Source organism: Panthera tigris, chromosome C2, assembly GCF_018350195.1.
Source record: "Panthera tigris isolate Pti1 chromosome C2, P.tigris_Pti1_mat1.1, whole genome shotgun sequence".
NCBI classification, from domain to species: domain Eukaryota; kingdom Metazoa; phylum Chordata; class Mammalia; order Carnivora; family Felidae; genus Panthera; species Panthera tigris.
In genome coordinates, this window is record NC_056668.1 from 15,891,539 (window position 1) to 15,910,094 (window position 18,556).

The following is an 18,556-nucleotide window of genomic DNA, read 5'->3' on the forward strand; positions in this document are numbered from 1 at the left end:
AAGATAAACAATACAAGACACCCAAGTTTGGGGGTAAAATTATTCCACTTTGGGGAGCTTGAATTTGAGTGTCCAAAAGACTTCAAATTAAGCCCTTTTTTATTTTAATTCTTTAAAAAAATTTTTAAACATTTACTTTTGGGGCGGGAGGGGCAGAAAGAGGGAGACAGAGGATCCAAAGCAGGCTCCACCTTGTGAGCACGGAGCCCAGTTTGAGGCTTGAACCCATGAACCATGAGATTATGATCTGAGCTAAAATCAAGAGCCACCCAGGCACCCCTTAAAATGTTTTCTACTGTTTATTTTTGAGAGAGAGCACCCATGACCTGAACCGAAGTTGGTTGCTCAACCGACTGAGCCACCCAGGTGCCTAAGCCTTCCAATAGAAATTGCGTCTGTAGGTCTGGACTGGATATAAATTTGGGAGAAAAGTTGTGAATATGGATGAAATTTCTTAAGCAGAGACTATGGATGAAGAGAGCAAATGGCCTGAATGGAATCCTGAGGGACTCCAATATTCAATATTTGAAAGCTCCGTAGAGGCAAATGAGTCATCAAAGGAAACCAAGGAAAGGAAGATTACGAGAAAAAGTCTGAAAGTATGGTATCAGTAACCTAGAGAGTATTTTATAGATACACTCAAATTTCTGCTCCTACCCCTTACTCCACTGGACTTGTTGAAGCAAATCCCAGACATCATATCTTTTTATCTGTACGTTCCGATGTGTGTCTCTATAAAGATGTATTTAAAATGTTTTTTAATGTTTACTTTTGAGAGAGAGAGAGCATGACCGGGGGTTGGGGGCCAGAGAGAGAGGGAAACACAGAATCCGAAACAGGCTCCAGGCTCTCAGCTGTCATCTCAGAGTCCAACTGGGGGTTCAAACTCATGAACCGTGAGATCATGACCTAAACCAAAGTCGGATGCTTAACCTACTGAGACACAAAGGCACCCCTCTATTTTTAAGTTTTTGAGGAACCTGCATACTGTTTTCCAGAGGGCTACACCAGTTTATATTCCCATTAACAGTGCAAAAGGGTTCCCCTTTCTCCACATCCTGGCCAACATCTATTGTTGCCTGAGTTGTTAATTTTAGCCAATCTGACCAGTGTGAGGTGGTACCTCATTGTGGTTTTGATTTGTATTTCCCTGATGATGAGTGATGTTGAGCATCTTTTTATGTGTCTGTTAGCCATCTGGATGTCTTCTTTGGGAAAGTGTCTATTCGTGTCCTCAGCCCATTTCTTCACCAGATTATTTGTTTTTTTGGGTGTTGAGTTTGATAAGTTCTTTATAGATTTTGGGTACTAACTTTATCTGATATGTCATTTGCAAATACCTTCTCCCATTCTGTCATTTGTCTTTTAGCTTTGCTGATTGTTTCCTTCGCTGTGCAGAAGTTTTATTTTGATGATGTCTCAATGGTTCATTTTTGCTTTTATTTCCCTTGCCTCTGGAGGGAAATACCTGGTAAGAAGTTGCTGTGACTGAGGTCAAAGACATTGTTGCCTATTTTCTCCTCTAAGATTTTGATGGCTTCCTGTCTTACGTTTAGGCCTTTCATCCATTTTGAGTTTATTTTTGTGTATGGGGTAAGAAAGTGGTCCAGGTTCATTCTTCTGCATGTCACTGTCCAGTTTTCCCAGCACCACTTGCTGAAGAGACTGTCTTTATTCCATTGGATATTCTTTCCTGCTTTGTCAAAGATTAGTTGGCCATATGTTTATGAGTCCATTTCTGGGTTCTCTGTTCTGTACCATTAACCTATGTGTCTGTTCTTGTGCCAGTACCATACTGTCTTGATGATTACAGCTCTGTAATAGAGCTTGAAGTCTGGAATTGTGAGGCCTCCAGCTTCGGTTTTCTTTTTCGGGATTGCTTTGGCTATTTGTGGTCTTTTCTGGCTCCATATAAATGTTAGGAGTGTTTGTTCCTGCTCTGTGAAGAATGTGATGTTATTTTGTTGGGATTGCTTTGAATATGTAGATTGCTTTGGGTAGTATTGACATTTTAGCAATATTTGTTCTTCCAATCCATGAGCATGGAATGTTTTCCCATTTTTTCATGACTTCTTCAATTTCTTTCATAAGCCTTCTATAGCTTTCAATGTATAAATTCTTCATCTCTTTGGTTAGTTTTATTCCTAGGTATTTTATGGCTTTTGATGCAATTGTAAATGGGATCGATTCCTTCATTTCTCTTCCTGCTACTTCGTTATTGGTGTATAGAAATGCAACCTATTTCTGTACATTGATTTTATATCCTGTGACTTTGTTGAATTCATGGATCAGTTCTAGAAGTTTTTTGGTGGCGTCTTTGGGTTTTCCACATAGAGTATCATGTCATCTACAAAGAGTGAAAGTTTGACTTCCTCTTTTCCAATTTGGATGCCTTTTATTTCTTTGTGCTGTCTGATTGCTTAGGCTAGAACTTCCAACACTAGGTTGAATAACAGTGGTGAGAGTGGAACATCCTTGTTGTTTTCCTTACCTTAGGGAGAAAAGCTCTCAGTTTTTCTCCATGGAGGATGATGTTGGCAGTGGGTCTTTTGTATATGGTATAAATTTTATCTCAATCCTTGTTTTTCCATTTTTTAAATTTATTTTTTAGGTAACCTTTACACCCAACACGGGGCTTGAGCTCACAATTCCAAGATCAAGAGTTGCATGCTTGGGGAACCTGGGTGGCTCAATTGGTTGAGCTTCCTGTCTCTTGATTTTGGCTCAGGTCATGTGGGATTGAGCCCCATGTCAGGCTGAGTGCTAGACCTGGAGCCAGCTTAAGATTCTCTCTTTCCCTCTGCCCCTCTCCTCCTCCTCTCACACTCTGTCTCTCTAAGAAAAAAGAAAAAGAAAAAGAAAAAGAAAAAGAAAAAGAAAAAGAAAAAGAAAAAGTAAAAAGAGTTGCATGCTCTACTGACTGAGCAAGCCAGGCACCCCTATCTTAAACCTTTTCATTTTATATTTGTATTTTTTTTCTTAGTTCCCAATGGCATTAACATAATTACATATTTGCTTTTTTAAATCAGATAGGAATTTAGATGAAAACTCATCCTTTTCAAGTAGAATTCTATGAGTTTTGACAAATGCACATAGTTGTAACCATTACCTCAATCAAGATACAGAATATTTTCATCACTTTCCAGAATTCCGTGTATCTTTGTAATAATTTCTTATTTGATTTGATTTCACAATAATAGTACTGACACTATTATGCTATTATAATTAATGAAAATAGTTTAATAATTTTTTAAGTGTTTTTGTCAGGTATATTCCATATAGATATATAGTCAAATAAATGTGCTCTAGAGTCCACTGAAATAATTCCTCTTTGTGTTACAAAGCCATCAACTTTGTTGATATACAGGTGTATTTGTTTCATTTTGCTTTTTTTAGGGACAGTTTCTAAATTTTTTTACTTTTGTGCTAAAATCCTGTGAAGTATTTGATTCTGAATTCCAGTCTACAGAATAAGCTTTATTTAGAGAAGTCTGGAGCTCAGAGGAAGTGTCCCACGGAACTAGGAATCAGACATCTCAGAGGAAGGTTCCTGCCTGGCTGCCACTGCTGGTACTCCTGAGGTGCACAATAAGGGTGATAGATTCTTGGAAAAAAGAAAAAGATGCAGAGTGAAACCAACTGCCCCTAAATGAATTGATGCTGCTGGAGCAAAGCAGTGCTGCTGGTTTGATGCTAACAGAACGGAGCAAGTCGCTTCTTATGTCAGTATCGTTCTAGTCCCCACTGTTGATGGAGTCTAACAGGAAGCCAGTTGAATAAAGGAGAAATAGTTTGTATAAAGGGGTGAATGTGTGGACATGAGATACAATAACTAGCAACATTGAAAAAGCAAAATCACTTAGTACAAGATCTGTACATTTCAAATTTTTATAGACTTCCAAAAACTGCACTTAACTTTTGATTATGAAAGGGGGGGATTTAGAGAATATTACCTGGAGCATAACTTCTCAAGTTTTGTTTTTTTTTAACTTCTCAAAATTTAACAAGACCTGGGAATCATGTTAAAAATGCAAAATCTGGGGGTGCCTGGGTGGCTGAGTCGGTTCAGCTCATGATCTCACGGTTTGCGGGTTCAAGCCTCGCTTGGGGCTCAGTGCTGACTGAACTAGCTCCAAGCCTAGAGCCTGCTTCCATTCTGTGTCTCCCTCTCTCTCTCTCTCTCTGTCTCCCCTCCCCCCACTTGTGTTCTGTCTGTATCTCTCTCTCAAAAATAAATAAACATTAAAAAATGCAAAATCTGATTCAGTAGTCCTTTGGTGGATCTGACAGTTTGCATTTCTAATAAATGCCCAGGTGATGCTAATGACTGCATTTTAGAAGGTTTAACATTTTGCTATCTTTCCACAGCCACGACCATGTCATTCTTCTGCTACCATAGGAGAAAAATGCCCCGTTCGTGACTCACACCAGTTTCCTACCCACTAAATAGGGGACAAACCTAAACCCCGGACAGCGCGAAAGGCAGGATTTGGAGCACCGGTGCTCGGCTTGGCCTCTTATTGGGCATGGATGACGTCACTCGGCCAGGCGTGGCTCTAGTTGTGACGTTTCCCAAGGCGGATGGTCAAGGACGCGGCGGAAGGCGGGAGCGGAAGTGAGGAGGCGGGAGGGCGGGGTGGGTGGCGGAAGGGGAGGGCCGGGGAAGTCGCTCCAGTGGGTCCTTTTCCGGCGCTGGGGGCCGGAAGTTGTGGCCCGGCGGTGTCAACCTGGGAGCTGCAGGCTGGGAGTGTGGCTGAGACCGCGACCATGGGCGGGAAGAACAAGCAGCGGACCAAGGGGAACCTGAGGGTGAGTGCGAAGTGGCCCGGCCGACCGGGAGGAGTTCTTCTCTCGAAGCGGCTGGCTCCACCACGCGCGCGGCCGGAGGGCTTGTGGAGCGCGGTTGTGGGGAGGCGTGTGTTTGCGTGTCGAATGTGACCTCCCGGTTGTGTGTGCGTCCCCACGAGCGGGATGGGTTGCCTTCGAGGAGATTGGGGATTTGCGAGAGAAAAGATGGTCCATGCCAGAGCTGTCTACGCCTGAGCACAGACCCCAACAGTTTCCATTAAGAAATTGTTCAGTGTCTGTCTCAACTGGAAGGTTACCTGGCCGGGGTAGCAGGGGTTCGGGTGGGGGGAGTGGCGTTAGGAACAAGGGAGTTGGGTAGGAAGCATTTAAAGTGAGCCTGGTGTGCGGGGCATCTCGATTCATGTCGCCCATTTGCTCAAAAACCTGGGGCTCCCCACATTCCTCGGGGTAAAGGCCAAATCCCCTACGATGGTATGTGGCCTGCCTTTGGCCCCTTCCTGTCTCTGGCACCATCTTCAACGTCCTCCTCCTCGCTCCCTCCATCCAGCCACACTGACCTCGTCACCGAGCCTTGACCTTGCCTGGCAGGCTCCCCAACGCTCTTTTGTTAGGTGGCTGCAAATATTGCCGGAGACACCCCATTGAGCTCTCTCATGATCGCCTGGTTTTAAATTGTAGCCCTCCTCCCACTCCCTGTGCTCCTTTCCTGCTTTATCTTAGTCCTTTGCACTTAGGACTTCTCACATACCGTGTAATTTACTGTCTCCCTTTATTTACTGTCTTGCTTCCCTGGGATGTAAGTATTATGAAGTCAGGTGTTTTCATGAAAGCTGTTGTTATTCTAGGAGCCTAGGACGAGGATTGGCATAGAGTAGACGCTAGCTAAATACTGTTTGAAGAATACCCACAAGTGGATTAAACCTACATGATTAGGGATGTCATAATGTATTTTTATGGTACTAGGTTTGTTATGGCACAGTCCAATTTTATGGGAGTGCTTTTTCCCTGTTTCTGATCAAATTCTAGTGATATCAGTACAACATTGTCTTAGATCTGTCATTTAGTCTTTTTGGCAGATAGTACCAACAATAATAGTGACTTGCCTTGTGCGGGTACTGCGTTAAACACTTGCATTCTCATTGGATTTTAATTTTTTTATTTAAATAATTTTCTTGTTTTATTTTTTAAGTATTCCAAATATGAGGGAAAGTTGCAAAAATATTAGAGTGACAAGCCGTATGTTCTTTACCTAGAATCACCAGTTGTTAATATTTGGTGACACTTGTTTTCTCTCTCTAAATATGTGTGTTTTGCTGAACCATATGAGAACTAGTTGCATACATCATGACACTTAGCTCCTAAGTACTTCAGCAGGTATATTCTAAACAAATGCCATTCTTCTACATAACCTTGAGCAATTACAACATGCGGAAAATTTAACTTCAGTAAAATACTATTATCTAATAACATAGAACACTATTTAGATTTCTGTAGTCATCTCAATAATGTTCTCTATAACTTGTTATCAGATATAGCATTTTAAAAAACACCGAAGGTCCAATCAAGGATGGAGTGATTCCATTCAGTTATTGTTTAGTTCTAGGTAGTTTTCCCGTGTTTGGTTTTTTGTTTTTTTTTTTTTTTTTCCTGCTGCTGCTTCTTTTCTGAGGGTAGTTCTTCTATAACAGGGACAGTCTGGAAAACTCTAGGCCCCTTGTTTTACTTAATTTAGAATTGTCTAATTGTTCCTTTGATTAGATTCAGGTTAAACAATTTTTGATAGGAATGCTCCATAGGTGATGTAGCATCATCAGTGGATTGGGTGCACATGATGCTTGCGTGTCTTATTAGTGATGTTATTTAATCACTTGGTTAATGTGATGTCCATTATAAGAGTATCTTTTTCTACTGGCTATTAGCAAATAACACTGGGAGTGGTATTTTGAGACTGAGAATAACCTGTTCTCTCACAAACTTTCACTTAATTGTTTTAGCATCCTTTGTTGATTTCTTGCTGCAATCAATTTTAGTGGTTTAAAAACTATATTTAATTTTGACAGTAACCCAAGTAACAGCTTAGTTGCTATTTTTTTTTTCTTCATTTTAAAGATAATGGTTCGGAGGCTTAGAGAAATTAATTTACCTACGTTCATTAGCCAGGAAGTTGCATAGTTGAGGTTTGAACCTCAGAGTGGCAGTCTTTCATTCAACAGAAGACTTTGAGTACTGAATGCCATGTGTTCAAAGATGATAGACAGATGTTTCTTATTCTTGAACTGTAAGTCTGATGAGAGACCTATAAGGAAGCAAATGATTATAATATATTAAAGAACTATGATACAGGTGTGAGTAGAAAGAAAACAGTGGAACAGAAAAAGAATGGTACTTGACCTGCGGGAGACAAAGGTTGAAAACAAGAGTGTGTTTTGAAAGATGAATAAGAGTTTGTCAGGCAATGGAAAGAAAGAAAAGGTTTTCAGGCGAAGAGAAGAGATTGCACAAATATCAGATTGTGAAGGGCATAGCCTATTCAGAGAACTGTGAATTCACTTTGGGACTGGAACATCAGTGGTGGCAGCAAAATTGGGAGAGGAGGGGAGGACCTGTGACAAGGGAAGAAAAGAGTGTTGGGAGATACGCCGTGGAGGCCAGATGCTGAAAGATCTTGTAAATCTTCCAGAGTTTGGCCTTGAAACTGTAGAGTCAGGATTGCCACCTCAGATACCTCTAGAAGACAGGCACAAAGGAGTGAAGTAGGGGCGTGCCTGGGTGGCTTAGTCAGTTAAGCGTCCAGCCCAGCTCTTGGTTCTGGCTCAGGTCACGATCTCACAGACGGTTGTGAGATCCAGCCCTGCGTCTGGCTCTCTGCTGACAGCGTGGAGCCTACTTGGAATTTTCTCTCTTCCTCTCTGCCCCTCCCCTGCTCATGTGCGCTTTCTCTCTCTCTCTCTCTGTAAATAAAAAAAAAAAAAATGAAGCGCATGTAGTATAAGGAATAAAATCAAGGTTCTTAATTTTTGAACTGTGGGTATAAGCATTTAATATACAGTAGAGGAAGTAATAAGAAACAGTAACTATTTTAAGCTCAAAGTAAACATTGAATAAAAAGACACAATTAGCCTATTTTAAAAATAATTTGTTACTTTACCATTGGAAATTGGAAATCTCATACCTTTCTTCACCCAGTTACCTCTAGCAGCTCTGGTATTTCAGGTCAGTTCAGAATTTAGCCTTGACTCCTTTAGCTTTTAGTATTAACTAGTTTTTTATACTAGTTCATTATTCTGTTTTAGAATAAAACTTTACAAATGGTATTATAGATAAAATTCTTATGTCCCAGTGTCATCATACTTAGTTTTCAACATTGTATTATAATTCACTAACTTCCTTTGTAGCTCTTTATTGATGTACCAATATTGAGAAAGGCGAACTGAATAATGTTAGTTCATTTTAATAAAGTTCCAAAATAGAGAACTTTTTTTGAAATTAGTCTTAAATGCTACTATTTTGAAAAAAAAATGTAATTCATGTTATCATTTTCATTTCTGGTCATTCAGTTTAGAAAGTAGCCGAGATTATTCCTTGACAAATGAGTTTCCCAAACACACTTTTGCTAGGTATGATCAAATTGAATCACCTTTCAGCCATTCTTTTAGAGAGGTCAGGAACAGATGAATACGTGGGTTGTAACGTCATGCTAGACATTGAACTGAGGCATTTTTCTATTAGCTAACAATGGATATGTTAGTTTCTTTAGCAGTTTAAATGTTTTCTTTATCGCAATCTATTAACTTTTTGTACTAGGAAGCTACTATATTGTGTATTGATTTAACAAACCACAGGCTATGGTTCAAAGGAATGTATCATATATCCTGACCATTGTATTGATTTTTATGTCCATAGTAATATAATTTGTGACCATTATAGCTCAAAGAAGTTAGAGTAACTTTGGGTATGTAGAAATGAGTGTGTCTGCCCTCAAGGAACTCCTAGTCTTAGAAATAGCTATCATTAGATTGGTCCCATGGTGATTGTTTAATAAATGTTTGTTGAATGGTTGAAAAGATATAATTCATTTATGAATCAATTTTATATCATTACATAGTACACATTTGTGTGTATATACTCTTTATACAAATTTGGAAATTAATTTTATAAAGTAGTATTTATTCTTACTGTATGTGATGCATTCTGAGTTTTAACATTTTATTCTATTTTTTTGAAATGCTGTCTTGACCCATTAAGTTAATATCATGAGCCACTAATGGATTGTATCCAGTTTAATAAACATTTTTCTGATGTTTAGCAAACCAGAAAATGGTTCCTAGGATAATTATTAATAGATTCTTAGTGATGGGAACATTGCAGTGGATGAAATCTTAGGCTAGGAAATAAAAAGTTCTTGGGGCTCCTGGGTCACTCAGTCAGTTAAGCTTTCGCCTCTTGATTTCAGCTCAGGCCATGATCTCTTGATTCACGAGATCAAGCCCCATATTGGGCTCTGCACTGTCAGCATAGAGCCTGCCTGGGATTCTGTCTTTTTCTGTGCCCCTCCCCTAGTCGTGTGTGTGTGTGTGTGTGTGTGCGTGTGTGTGTGTGTGTGTGTGTGTGTACACGTGTACACTCATGCTCTCTCTCTCAAAATAAATAAATTTTAAAAAACATTTAAAAAGAGAGGCTTTATTAAAAAAAAAAAACTAGCAAACAAAACTTCTCAAATAAAAGCTTGTTCCTCTCTGGGAATTGTGAAGGATAAGAACTCAAAATTAAATTTTGAACTCTTCCTAGACTCTGAATCTCCCCCCGCCCCCCACTTTCTTATCAGCCTTCAAACAGTGGCCGAGCTGCAGAACTCCTTGCCAAAGAACAGGGAACAGTGCCTGGATTTATTGGTTTTGGAACGTCACAGAATGACCTCGGCTATGTTCCTGCTATTCAGGGAGCTGAAGAAATTGACAGTCTTGTAGATTCTGATTTCCGAATGGTGCTGCGGAAACTTTCTAAGAAAGATGTCACAACAAAGTTAAAAGTAAGTTTTATGTTGTTTTTTATAAAAATGATCAAGAAAATTCTTTTGTTAGAACAACATGTCAATTGGTATATTTTATGTAAAGCAAAATGAGCAATCATTTATCACTAATAAGTTCTTTTACAATTGTCCTTTTTTCTGACACATAGACTTAAGCTTAGTTTACCATTTATCTTCTGGATTACAAATTTGTTTGTTGTTCTGCACTTATTTGAACCATTTTGGAATTCTGGCTGTGCAGTTTTTCCCATTAGAGAATGGGAAATTTGACCTTATAATATTAAATTGAGTTTTTTGTTTGTGTATATCTTATTTTTTAAAAAAATTGAGAAGCTTCTATCATAGTATGCTGTGAAGGAACCCTTCAAATTAGTCCCATATGGCACAAACAGAAGCAGTGCATTCTCCTGTTACATACTAAGTTTCTAGCACAGAAAAGATCTAATGAATAGCCAATATTATGGCAGTTGATTCTTAGTAATGTTGCTAATTTACTTTCAGGCCATGCAGGAATTTGGAACCATGTGTACAGAGAGAGACACAGAAGTCGTAAAAGGAGTTCTTCCATACTGGCCAAGAATTTTCTGCAAAATTTCACTTGTAAGTATTAAAAACTTACACTAGTTTATTTCGTTGTACAGTTTTTGATTGAAGTCATGAGAACTATTACATGTACATGATTCATTTTTGGTGAGGAGTATAAAATGTTATGTCAATATTATGCAATTTGGATCATGTTAAGTTGTATAAAGTGTATTTGAAGTCTGGGTTTTCAAAACTTATGTGATTACTAGAGGATTACCTAGATACTTTCTAGTTATAGTAAATTCTGACAGTTTAACTTCTTTGTATATTTGCTGGAAGAGAATGAGAGTGAATTGCTTAATATTGAAGGCCTAACCTTGAATAGTCTATCTTGAATAGTTTTTATCATTGCGAGAAGGGGAAAAGGAAAGATTAATCAATTTTTTTCACATAATAATTAATTTTAGTTTAGCTCTGCACATAGGTGAATTCTTACTAATGGGTCATCATAGCATATCTGGAAATGTCTGTATATGTTTTTATGGGTTAGAGCTATTTTAAACCATATTATATTTTCAATAGGATCACGATCGCCGGGTTCGAGAAGCCACGCAGCAGGCTTTTGAAAAGCTTATCCTTAAAGTAAAGAAACACTTGGCTCCTTATTTAAAAAGTTTAATGGGCTATTGGTTAATGGCTCAGTGTGATACTTACACGCCAGCTGCATCTGCAGCAAAAGATGCCTTTGAAGCAGCTTTCCCTCCAAGCAAGCAACCTGAAGCCATAGCATTTTGTAAGGATGAAATTACAAGTGTAAGTTCTTGGAGTGATTCTGTGTTTTTTTCTCAAGTATTTAAGGGATATAGGCATATTATAACAACAGCTCTTTCGCCTGGCATTATAAAGGAACGAGTAAGTGAAGTATTTTTAATGGAAGTTTGCCTTTCAAAAATGGTGTTTAACAAAATTGACCATTTTTGATTTTTAACATAATTAGCATTTTGGATTGGATCTTTCTAAGTTATTTAAATTTTTCATCTTTAATTTATAAATCCTAGTCATACTACCTAAAAATTTAGGTATATACTTTATGATACATAATCTGAAAAAAGAGTACATCTAAAAAAAAAAATCTAAATTTAAATCCTAAAAATAAATGTAAATAAAAATAAATCTATACCCTAAAAAATAAATCTAAATTTATTTTTCCCCATATTTCCATATCAATACAAGTATACAGATATACTTCATTCTTTCTGTTGGTTTTCTGAAATTCCTTTGTATGGATGTACAGCAGTTTATTTAACTCCTTTTATATTATACATTTGGGTTTTCCCTGTTTTTTATTATAACAAATACTGCGTCAGAGAACATTTTTGAATAGATATTTTCATACCCTGTCGGAGTGATAGTAGAATTTCTAGTAACCATATATGTTGGGTCAAAGGATGAGAACATTTAAAAATATTTTTATATTGATAAATTGTCCTTCAAAAGGCCATATACATTTATATTGTCATTAACAGATATGAAAGTTTCTCCAACACTTGGCCAGGGTTCTTGCAACACTTTTGCAAGACTGATATCAGCCATAACTTTTGTGGCTTTCGGTTTGTATCTTATACTGTCCTTCATTTCTTCTCCCTTTATCTGCTATTCCTAATATATGGGTCGGAAAAACCAGACAACTGAGTTCATTAGTATTCTCTCAAGAAATAAAAGTAGACGGGGGCGCCTGGGTGGCTCGGTCGGTTAAGCGTCCGACTTCGGCTCAGGTCATGATCTCACGGTCCGTGGGTTCGAGCCCCGCGTCGGGCTCTGTGCTGACAGCTCAGAGCCTGGAGCCTGTTTCAGATTCTGTGTCTCCCTCTCTCTGTGACCCTCCCCCGTTCATGCTCTGTCTCTCTCTGTCTCAAAAATAAATAAACGTTAAAAAAAAAAAAAAAAAAAAAAGAAAGAAATAAAAGTAGACATACTATGAATGATGGGGAAATTGAGGATTTTAAAAAATTCATGCTGGCAATCATTCCTTTATTTAGTACTTCTGTGTTTCCGTAGCACCCTGTGTCTTTTTTAAACACCATCCCTCATTTCAGTTAGTCAGCCTCTCTGTGGCTTCCCATTATGCTTACATGTCCAGATTTCTTACCCTGGCCTATAGGGCTCTGCATGGTCTGGTCCCGGCTTACCTATCTGATCTTTTCACTTAACTCTTCCCCTGCACACACACACACATGTGCATTCTAGTTCCCCATTTAAGTTCTTGGTTCTTCCATTTTTCATTTTTCAAGTTTACCAAGTTTGTTTTTCTAGGGAGAGGGTTTATAGCTTTAATCATATTCTCAAAGGGAGTTCTCAACCCGAGAATCATTGGTATATTTGAAATATCAAGTGATAAGTGTTGTGAGAGTGAAGTGTCATGAGTTTGGACACTAAGAGTTTAAGAAAATGGATTTTGAGACAACCAATTCGGCTATTCATAGTTTTTTGTTTGGTTGGTTTTTTGTTTCTTGGCTTTGTTATGGATGGATAACTGATCATTGAATATGTGGATTAGTTCCTGCATTATTTTTCCGTTAGTTGGTTATGTCACAGTTCCTTACAGATATTGGGCTTGAACTTTCCTAAGTTCAAAATCAGTTTTTTAGAGAGGGGTTAGGCCATTGAGACCAAAATGTCAGATTTACAGGCATTATGTCATACTGTCTATAAGAACATGGGCTCTGGGTTTCTGTCACATTCTGTCATTAGTTATGCATGACCTTCGGTAAGTTTCTGTGCCTCTATTTCTTTATTAAAGTAGAAATTAACTTGTACTTCATTGAGCAGTTGTGAGGATTAATTTAGTTAATGGATGAAATGTGCTCAAAGCAATACCTGGCATATGGAAAAGTTCAGTAAATGTTAGCTATTATAGTTGCTGATAAAAGCGATACTAGAATAGTGAGTTCTCTAGTACTGCATGCTGGAAGTAGGCAGACTTACCCACTTTGAATGGAACCTTAGACTTTCCTCCATGAGGAACAGAGCACAATGTGTGTTCTCCCTTATGCGCAGGGAGATGCTCAAAAAGAGAGGAGAGGAAAACAGCCTGAATTTCTCTTTCAAACTTACTAATCGGGAATTCTACCTCACTGCTGTGTACAGGAGGAATGGAGAGACAAAAGACCAGGAGTATTTAGGGGAGATTCTTGATGGGTACTGGAAATGTTCAGAAGTACCCTCTCTTTCTTACCCCAGTCAGCCTTAGGGATTCATAGGGAAAGAAAAATAGGTAAAATTCAAACCTTTTAGTTTTGCTGCTTAATTTTGCTAATTTTGCGGGGAAGGGGTAAGAGCTTTTAAGTAAGACGAGGTTTATGCTCTAACTGTTCACCACTGACAGTTCAATAAAATCTCAAGGCTCATGGGATTTTTCCTCCTGTGTAGGTGCTACAGGATCATCTTATAAAAGAAACACCTGATACACTCAGTGATCCACAGTAAGTTGTGTAATATCTATGTAACTCACGTTAAGGATTGGCTTCGCTCATCCGTAACAAGATGGTAATTTCAATGTGACATTTTTAAAAAAGGGATTCTTAAAGTAGAGATGAAAATACTTACTATAATGCTATATGCCAGGTGCTATTTTAAGTGTTTTTACTGGCAGTTATCTTGCTATTTAACTTGAATTATCTGGGCATTACACATTTGGTTCTTTAAAAAGAGATGTTTTTATATTTTTCCCACATTTACCTTTTGATTGTCCTAGCAGGAATCATTTTAAGGTCCGGTTGAACTAGTGGAAGAACTCTGAATAGTTCTGTTGAGAGTGGTAAAATCACCCATTTACTTTTGCGTACTAGTCAAACTATTAGGAGTCCCTAATGGCAAGTAATCCTAGATGCACTGATATCCATTCCCTAGACTCATCCTATTACTTGCTACTGAGAACAGTATATTGCCCACTTTTTTCAAGCCACAGCTTTTCATCTACTTTCCCCTTGTATTAGTTGAAAAATATGTGATTCAATTTAAGGGAGGAGGGTTGGCACAGGACGAATAGAATGCAGAAATAAAAATAAAGCAACTTTGGTAGATATTTAATGATAAAACATTTAAAATAGAAGTGCCAAGTATGTAGTTTGGCTTATGCTCAATTCTTATATATGTTTATTTTCTTTTCACGTGAAGAACGGTTCCAGAGGAAGAAAGAGAAGCTAAATTCCATCGGGTTGTAACTTGTTCCTTATTGGCATTAAAAAAATTGCTTTGCCTCTTACCTGATAATGAGCTTGATTCTCTGGAGGAAAAATTTAAGTCTCTTTTATCACAGAATAAGTTTTGGAAATATGGAAAACACAGTATACCTCAGGTATCTTAATCTTTTATTGTAAACATCTGTGACTCCTTTTTTCCACCCTGATCTTGTTAGTTTATGTTTGTGTTTTATGCTTATTTATGTTTAAAACTCTGCAAACCCATCTTTGTGGTTGGACTGAATTGCCTCTTTTACTGCAATGTTATTGTATTTTCACTTTTTTATTTAGTTATTTAGACTTCAGAGTTGTATTATCACACTGTTCTGTTCATGGTACTTTAAAATTGTTGGTGTGCATGAAGGTCTTCTAATTTCATGCATTTTTTTTTCTCTTATGTCTCTGTCTCCTTCTCCATCCTCCGCTAGCTAACCATTCTAAATCTGCTTAGTGTATGTCCTTTTGTATGTATAGTTGATTCTTATTCATGGTAATTAGCTTATATGAAGAACCCATGAATATTGATTAAGTGAATACTGCAGCATTACTCTTAGGGGAAATATAGGATTGGGTGCCTGTGAGTCTCTGGTCACAACATTTTTGTCAGTTGGTCAATAAGAAACCTTGTTTTATGTGTGTCTCTGTAAAGACATCTTATTAATAGATATTGTTGATTCATTAACATTGACAAAGACAACAGCACTAGAAGTCATGCCTGAATGAAGCTTCTGTAACACTTTCCCTATTGGGTACATCACCGCCTTTTGGAATGTATTTTTTACCTGTGCTTTTTAAGAACTAAGTACTTTTTAACTTTATTTTTTTTAAGTTTATTTATTTGGGTGGGGTGAGGGAAGAGAGAGAGAGAGAGAATGAGAATCCCTAGTAGGCTCCATGCTGTCAGCACCGAGCCTGATGCAGGACTCCATCTGCTGAACTGTGAGATTATGACCTAAGCCAAAATCAAGAGTTGGATACTTAACTGTCTGAGCCACCCAGGTGCCCCAAGTTCTCAGTACTTTTTTAAAAGTACAAAAATACTTTAAATCTATCATGTCCTTATATGAGTATTTGATCAGGCCTTCTAAATACTATGTAGGATTAAGAAATGCGCATCCCTTCTGTTTTACCTCTGCATTCCCTCAGTGATAGATGCACTGATTGCCTTCAACTCCCTGCTGTCACAGACAGTGCAGCAGTGAACATCTTCATTCATGCGCCTTCGAATCTGCAAGGATTTCTTTTTCTGAAATTCTCTTAGCTTTTGAATTGCTGAGTCAAAGAGGATATGCATACTTAATTTTCTGAGTGGTGCCAGATTGCTCTCTTGAATGGCTGCCTTACTCTACACTCAACCATCATTGCCTGATGAGCCCTGTGTATCCTTATATCCTAGCCAGAATCCTTAGTTCCCTAATTTTTATCAGTCTAATAGGGTTTCAATTTTTTTTTTTTTTTTCATTACTCTGCTAACTAGTGACTTTTAGGATCTTTCTGTAAGCTTTTTGAATTTTGGTGTTTCTTCTATAAACTACTTGTTTATGTCTTTCTCCCCTTTCTTTTGAAGTTTTCTTTTTTTGTTTTACTAGAGTTCTTTGTGTATCCTAAATACTTGTCCTTTTGTTATTTTTAGGCATTGCAAATAATCTCCCACTTTGTTACCTTTCCTGTATCCTCTTTAGAAAGACATTGTAATTTTCATGTAATCAAAATCACTGCTTTTGCCATATGAAGGCCTTTCCCACTTTTAAGCCAGAAAAACATTCTTGTATTTTTAATAGTTATATCTTTTTTTAATACCTTTACTTTTCATGTGAAGTCTTTGTTTTTTTAATACATTTTTTTAAGGTTTATTGATTTTGAGAGAGAGAGAGAGAACGCAAGCAGGGAAGGGGCAGAGAGAGAGGGAGTCACAGGATCTGAAGCAGGCTCCAGGCTCTGAACTGTCAGCACAGAGCCCAACGCGGGGCTCAAACCCACAAAACACGAGATCATGACCTGAGCCGAAGTTGGACGCTCAACTGACCGAGCCGCCCAGGCGCCCCTGAAGTCTTTAATCCATTAATAAATCTACCTTTTTTTATACAGCATTAAGTAGATAACCTAGTCACCTTTCTCTTCATGTGTAGTGAGTCAGTATTCCTAAAAATCACCTAGTGAACTATTCATTCTTTCCCTATTGATTTGTGGTCCTGCCAATATGGTACATTAAATTTCCATATGTTCATAAGTTTGTCTCTGAACTCTGCCTTCTGGTCCATTGGTCTTTGTTTCTTCTTATGCCAGTACCAGAAGTTTGTATCCATTCCATTTTAATATCACATGTTAATGTGACATTATGATGTATCCTGATAACTGCTCAGGTGAATCACTTTTTTTGTCTTCATCTTCAAGATTGACCAAATTGTTTTAGAACTTCATTCTTCTGGGCATCTGGCTGCCTCAATTCGTAGAATATGTGACTTTATTCTTCCCTATAAATTACAGTAAATTTATTGAATTCCTCAAAAAAGTGAATGATTTGGGGAAGCTTGCTCTCTTTATAAAGTTATTGAGCCTGATGTTACGATGAACCTGTCATATCCCGGTGTATTCAGGTATATAAAAAATATCCTAGAATAATTTTTAAACCAACTTTATTGAGGTATAATTTACTCACAACAAAATGTAACCATTTTAGGCATAGAGTTTAACAAGTTTTGACCAATGTATTTACCCATCTACATGTACATACTCATGTAACCACTACAATCAAGATACTAAACATTTTTATCACCCAAAAATGGGTTCTTTGAGTCATCCTTCCCCTTACTGTAGGCAACCAGTGACCTGCTTTCTGTTGCTGCCGACATACAGGTGTTCATATAAATGGAGCCAAACATATTCTGTCTCTGGCTTCTTTTGCTCACTATAATGTTTTTAAGATTTATTCATTGTTGCATGTATCAGCAGTCCATTCCTTTTTATTGTTTAGTCTCTGTTATGGACATGGATTTTCATTTTTCTTGGGCAAGGGGAGGAAATTGATGGTTCATAGAGTACATATATGTTAAATTTGTAAGAAGGTGTCAAATTATTTACCAAAGTGGTTGTGTACTTTTGTTAGCAGTGTATGAGATTTATTTTGTATCAATTGTTTTCATTTAGGTCATCTTCATGGGTGTGGGATTCAGGGATCAGCAAACGATATATACAGCTTATGGGTCAAAATGTGGCACACCTGTTTTTGTAAATAGTTTTTTGTATTGTCTGTGGCTGCTTTCATGCTAATAAAGCAAGCTAAATAGTTGGAAGAGAGACCATATGGCTTACAAAGCCTAAACTATTTTACTGTTTGGCTCTTTAAAGAAAATGTTTACTGACCTCTGGGGTAGAGATTTTTCATTGTGATTTTAATTTGCATTTCCCTGATGGCTGATGATGTTGGACATATTTTAACATGCTTCTTGGCCATTTGTATATCTTTTTGAGGTGTCCAAGTCTTTTGCTCACTTTTGAATTTAATATGTTTTTATTTCTAAAGGTTCTACTTGGTTTTTTGTATTTTCTATTTCTTTGATGAATTTTCCTGTTGTTTTTTTTTAAAGACTTTTTTAAGAGCAGTTTTAGGTTCATAGCACAATTGAAGATGCAGATTTCCCATATATGCCCTCCCATCCCTTCCCCTCCCAGATGCCTAGCCTCCCCCATTATAAGCATCCCCTACCAGAATGCTACATTTGTAACAATTGATAAACCTACATTTTTTTAAGCAAGCTATATGCCCAGTGTGGCACTTGAACTCACAACCCGGACAAAAGTCACATGCTCTACAGACTGAAGCCAACCAGGCACCCCTGAACCTACATTGATAAATGATGAAGTCCAGAGTCCATAGTTTATTTACATTAAGGTTGATTCTTGGTGTTGTACATTCTATTTCTTATTTATTTATTTTTATTCATTGTTCTCT

At 37.7% G+C, this 18,556-nt stretch overlaps 1 protein-coding gene across 2 annotated transcripts in view; it reads left to right on the top strand.

The window, feature by feature from the left end:
- Positions 1 to 4,649: 4,649 nt before the first annotated feature.
- LTN1 (listerin E3 ubiquitin protein ligase 1) overlaps positions 4,650 to 18,556 on the top strand; it is a 62,018-nt gene continuing 48,111 nt past the window's right edge. Inside the window, exons 1-6 of one of the 2 annotated variants that reach the window (XM_007075036.3) lie at positions 4,650 to 4,809; positions 9,635 to 9,838; positions 10,340 to 10,438; positions 10,946 to 11,176; positions 13,793 to 13,845; positions 14,540 to 14,720. In XM_007075036.3, the coding sequence (XP_007075098.1) occupies positions 4,768 to 4,809; positions 9,635 to 9,838; positions 10,340 to 10,438; positions 10,946 to 11,176; positions 13,793 to 13,845; positions 14,540 to 14,720 (810 nt within the window). In that variant the 5' untranslated portion in view covers positions 4,650 to 4,767. The remainder of the gene's footprint in view (positions 4,810 to 9,634; positions 9,839 to 10,339; positions 10,439 to 10,945; positions 11,177 to 13,792; positions 13,846 to 14,539; positions 14,721 to 18,556) is intronic. The other variant, XM_042998597.1, reaches the window with a different exon arrangement.